We start from the raw sequence: 3,229 nt of genomic DNA, 5'->3' as shown, positions 1-3,229 counted from the left end.
ATTGTTTACGTTGGAATAAATAATTTAATTATTTAAAAATTATTTAATTATTTCTAATAAATAATTTATGATTTTATTAAAAAATAATTTTGATGATTAAATAATTAAAAATTGTTTAAGTTGGTCAAAATTGTGATTAAAATCGTTGACCGTTAAATATTAACGGAATTGTTGACGGATGACCAATTGTGATCCGATTTGAAATGTCCGGGACCAAAAAATTCAAAAGATAAAGTTTAGGACCAAAATGATAAAATGAGCATATGTTCAGGACCAATTTTGGCATTTACTCTAGTTTTATAGTGAAATATGAATGAAATAAAGTTAGCGGAATATGAGGTCCAAGATCAAAAGTAGTAAAAAAACAAATGAGACACTTGGTGGACGGACGAAAATGACAAAATGTGACACTTAGGGAGTGTAAAAATGATCTTAGCCTATCGCAAGCCATAAAATTTTCCTGTTACAAAATTGAATTTTGGGACATTTTTGTGACAGATCGGCTTATCTATAATCTGAATCCCTAGATAGATGTAGGAGGTGATAAAAAAAACAAGATTTGAAGTGAATATCGAACGAAGAAGCGCACGAATGTGATGCAAAAAGGCGGCAGATATATCGGCATGAAACAGCGGACACAATGGTTAGTCACAAAAGAAAACAAAAGTATTACTAAAATTAATCATTTGGCAGACTCTGCCACACACATTTCTCCTCTCTTTCCCCTCCCCTTCCCACCCAACCCCCACCGTCGCCGGCAGGCCCTCCTGCCGTCGGCCTCGCGCCACCCCAAAGTGAGCGCACCACCTCTCCCCACGCTCCTACGCCATTACAATGGCTAGGACACCAATCACCACCATTCTAATTCCACACCCAATCGTCCTCTTCCTCCTCCTCCTCCTCCTCCTCCTCGTCCCTCCCTCCTCCGCCCAGCCGGAGCTCGACGCCCTCCTCAAATTCAAGGCCTCCATCACCAACAACGCCGTCGCCTTGTCCGACTGGGCCCCACCCGTCCCGCCATGCACCGCCAGCACCGCCAATTGGGTCGGCCTTCTCTGCGAGAACGGCGCCGTCGCCGCCCTCTACCTCCAGAGATTGGGCTTGGAAGGCGCGATCGACGTCGACGCCCTCGCGCAGCTGCCCAATTTGAAGGTCCTCAGCTTCTCCGGCAACAGCTTCGCCGGCCCTCTCCCTAATCTAGCTCTGCTCCCTAATGTCAGAGCCGTTTCCTTCTCGAATAATAAGATGTCCGGTGCTATTCCGGCGAACGCGTTTCTAGGCATGACGGCGCTGGTGCAGCTTGATTTGGATGACAACGTGTTCTCCGGCGAGATTCCGGCATCCCTGGCCGGTCTGCCCGCACTGCAGGAGCTGATGCTGCAGAACAATATGTTCCAAGGCGGATTACCTCCGTTCCGAGAGGGTCAATTGATGAACTTCAGCGTCGCCAACAACGACCTCTCCGGCGAGATTCCTTCCGGCCTCAGCCATTTGGAAGCTTCTGCCTTTTTAGGTTAGTCAATTTTTTTTAGTTTTCAAATTTGGTTTTTTTACTAATGAAAAATAAGTACTGTACAGGAAATAAGGATCTATGCGGAAACCCGTTGTTGCGGTGCCCGTACCAACCGCTCCAGTTCTCTATCGGAACAATTGTCATGATGTCACTCGTTGTCGCCGCGGCAGTGGTGGCTCTGGTAGTGGTTATAGTCATCCTCTGCCGCCGGAGAGCCGCGCCGCAGCAGAACAATGACGAGATAGCGAAGGCCGCTGTCCTCGTCGCCCACTCCACCGCCGATCCGGTATCTGATCCGGAGCGCGGGGAGTGCCCGGCCGCGGCCTCTCAGCCGAATGTGAGAATGACGTTTCTGAGAGAGGACAGAGATGTATTTGATATGACGGACTTGCTCAAAGCATCTGCTGAGATACTGGGCAGTGGGCTATTTGGGTCAACCTACAAGGCCGCCCTGAGTGAGCGACAGATTGTGGTGGTGAAGCGGTACCGCCACATGGGGAACGTCAGCAGGCAGGACTTCCAGGAGCACATGCGCCGCCTCGGGCGCCTCAACCACGCTAACGTCGTGCCACTTGTCGCCTTCTACTACCGGCGGGAGGAGAAGCTCCTCGTCTACGATTACATCGACAAGACCAGCCTCGCCGCCGTCCTCCACGGCAGCCGCTCCCGCCCCGGCCGCAAAATCCTCGACTGGCCGACGCGGCTGAGCATCACAAAAGGGATAGCCAGAGGGCTCCTCTACCTCCACAACGACCTCCCGAGCCTCACGGCCGCCCACGGCCACCTGAAATCGTCGAACGTGATCCTCGATTCCGAGCAGACGCCGCTACTAACGGACTACGGGCTGGTCCTGATCGCGAACCAGGAGCACGCTGAGCAGCACATGATCTCGTACAAGTCGCCCGAGTACAAGCACACGGGCCGGATCACAAAAAAAACCGACGTGTGGAGCCTCGGAATCCTCATACTCGAGATCCTCACGGGGCGCTTCCCCGCGGACTTCCTGAAGCCGAAGAAGGACGCGCCGGACGCGGACGTGGCCGCTTGGGTGGAGTCAGTGGCAAGAGACGAGCCCGACGTGCTCGACGCGGACATGGCCGGGGAGGGCGAGTGCAAGGCGGAGATGGTGAAGCTGCTGAGGATTGGATTTGCGTGTTGCAAGGCGGAGGTGGAGGAGAGGCCGGACATTAAAGAGGCGGTGCAACAGATTGAGGAGGTCAAGGAGAGACAAACGGTTTCAATTTAGAGCAGAGAAACTAGCTTGAATCGTCAAGATTTATCTTTAGATTTAGTGTGTTGAGACTTAAGACCATATATATGCTTGTTTTGCGTCTTGATGAATTTGGGTTTTCTTTTTTCTTTTTTTCTATCCTTTGAGTTGATCATAGTCTGAGAATGGTTTGGTAGAAGCAGCAGACGGTTAGAAAACCAGCTCATTGTAATTACTCTATGTTTATATCAAGTGGGATTCATGCAGTTCAGATTGTTAATTACAAAAGTTTTCACAATCTTACTTATATATATGAACCAAACCCACTACATATTTAATCCCGAGATACAATTTTGCAAACCAAACACCTTCATATTATACTCCCTTCGTTCCTTTGTAGTAGAGGCATTTTTTTCGGCACGAGAATTATGAAAAATTATTTTAAATGAGTTAAATGAAAGGAGAATAAAGTAGAAAGTAGAAAGTAAAAAGTAAAAAGATGAAGA

General features: G+C 48.9%; 1 protein-coding gene across 1 annotated transcript; it reads left to right on the top strand.

The window, feature by feature from the left end:
- Window positions 1–744: 744 nt before the first annotated feature.
- LOC121747483 (probable LRR receptor-like serine/threonine-protein kinase At4g31250) lies at window positions 745–3,003 on the top strand. Its single transcript, XM_042141522.1, has 2 exons — window positions 745–1,513; window positions 1,579–3,003. The coding sequence occupies exons 1-2, from the start codon at window positions 835–837 to the stop codon at window positions 2,757–2,759; spliced, it is 1,860 nt and encodes a 619-aa protein (XP_041997456.1). The 5' UTR covers window positions 745–834; the 3' UTR covers window positions 2,760–3,003.
- Window positions 3,004–3,229: the final 226 nt, after the last annotated feature.

Source organism: Salvia splendens, chromosome 9, assembly GCF_004379255.2.
Source record: "Salvia splendens isolate huo1 chromosome 9, SspV2, whole genome shotgun sequence".
Taxonomy (NCBI): domain Eukaryota; kingdom Viridiplantae; phylum Streptophyta; class Magnoliopsida; order Lamiales; family Lamiaceae; genus Salvia; species Salvia splendens.
Note: the sequence above shows the minus strand (reverse complement) of the source record. Positions and strands in the feature narration are given on the sequence as shown.

Bases quoted from the DNA above. Each gene is read 5' to 3' on its own strand.
- LOC121747483 (XM_042141522.1), top strand. From the start codon at position 835: ATGGCTAGGACACCAATCACCACCATTCTAATTCCACACCCAATCGTC. The intron at 1,514-1,578 runs GTTAGTCAATTT...AGTACTGTACAG, and splicing joins GGAAGCTTCTGCCTTTTTAG to GAAATAAGGATCTATGCGGA.